Source organism: Trypanosoma equiperdum (assembly GCF_001457755.1).
Source record: "Trypanosoma equiperdum strain OVI genome assembly, contig: ctg_962, whole genome shotgun sequence".
Lineage (NCBI taxonomy): Eukaryota > Euglenozoa > Kinetoplastea > Trypanosomatida > Trypanosomatidae > Trypanosoma > Trypanosoma equiperdum.
This window is the reverse complement of record NW_027124934.1, coordinates 3,609-4,581: the sequence shown is the minus strand read 5'-3', so window position 1 is coordinate 4,581 and position 973 is coordinate 3,609. Positions and strand designations below refer to the sequence as shown.

At 31.1% G+C, this 973-nt stretch overlaps 1 protein-coding gene across 1 annotated transcript in view; it reads right to left on the bottom strand.

The window, feature by feature from the left end:
• Window positions 1-930: 930 nt before the first annotated feature.
• TEOVI_000519100 (uncharacterized protein) overlaps window positions 931-973 on the bottom strand; it is a gene marked incomplete at both ends in the record, with an annotated part of 579 nt that continues 536 nt past the window's right edge. Inside the window, one exon of the mRNA XM_067227381.1 lies at window positions 931-971. Coding sequence (XP_067083482.1) covers window positions 931-971 — 41 coding nt within the window. The remainder of the gene's footprint in view (window positions 972-973) is intronic.

Sequence of the window (973 nt, the reverse complement as noted above, 5' to 3'; positions counted from 1 at the left end):
TTTTGAGTGAAATATGTCTGACACAGTCTCCTCCGTATCGTGTCCTCTGTTATGTGCTCTGTTTCTGTGAATTATGTCTTTTCCCTTCTTTTTCTTCTCTTACATTTAGGGAATACTAAGACTATCCACCTCCCTTGTCCATAAGACTCGTTTTTCCCTCAACGTTCTCTCCATTATCTTCTAACTTATTATATTTGCCTACGTGATGTCTTTACACTGAGTTATTCAGAATCCACAATGTTTTGTTTCTCTTTTTCTAATTGAACATTTGATATTTTTAAAATGATTCTATATCAGCCACATCCTTTGTCTTAAGCACAAGCTTATTATAATATTTGTATATACACACTCACAATTCTCTCACTATATAAATATTCGTATATACACACTCACAACACTCTCGTACCGTTATAATTACAATTTTTACCGTTATTACACTAACAAATATTCAATAAATCAAGAAATAAACGAAATTAAAAATATTATTAGATTTTTTCTCATTTTACACAATATTACCACACGTCTTTGCACCCACATTCCGTTTTCTAACACATTTTCCTAAAATTTCATATTTCTCAAAAAGTGTTAGAATATATTAATTTTTTGTAAATATTAGCAAATTTTTAAAAAATGGCAAACTCTCTCTATAAAAAAATTTTCATAAAAATTCTTAAAATACTAAAATACCATCTAATTAATAAAAGAAGCAGCCATTCTCAGAGCTAATTTCTTATTGACGAGAAAAGTGGAATCCTTGAACTTGCCTTCGATCCCATTTGCAACCATCTTTACACTCTTCTTGTTTTGTCTTCTCTTAACAGGTTGATTCCGTTTTCCCATCTTTTCCCCTTTTCTTCTTGGTTTGCTTTTTCTAGTTATTCTTTCACGTCCTTTTTCAAGGTACATTTTTTGTTTGCCTCTCCAGTGGAATTATAAATGCATCCTGTTGTGTTGCTGCATGTTGTGGCATTGT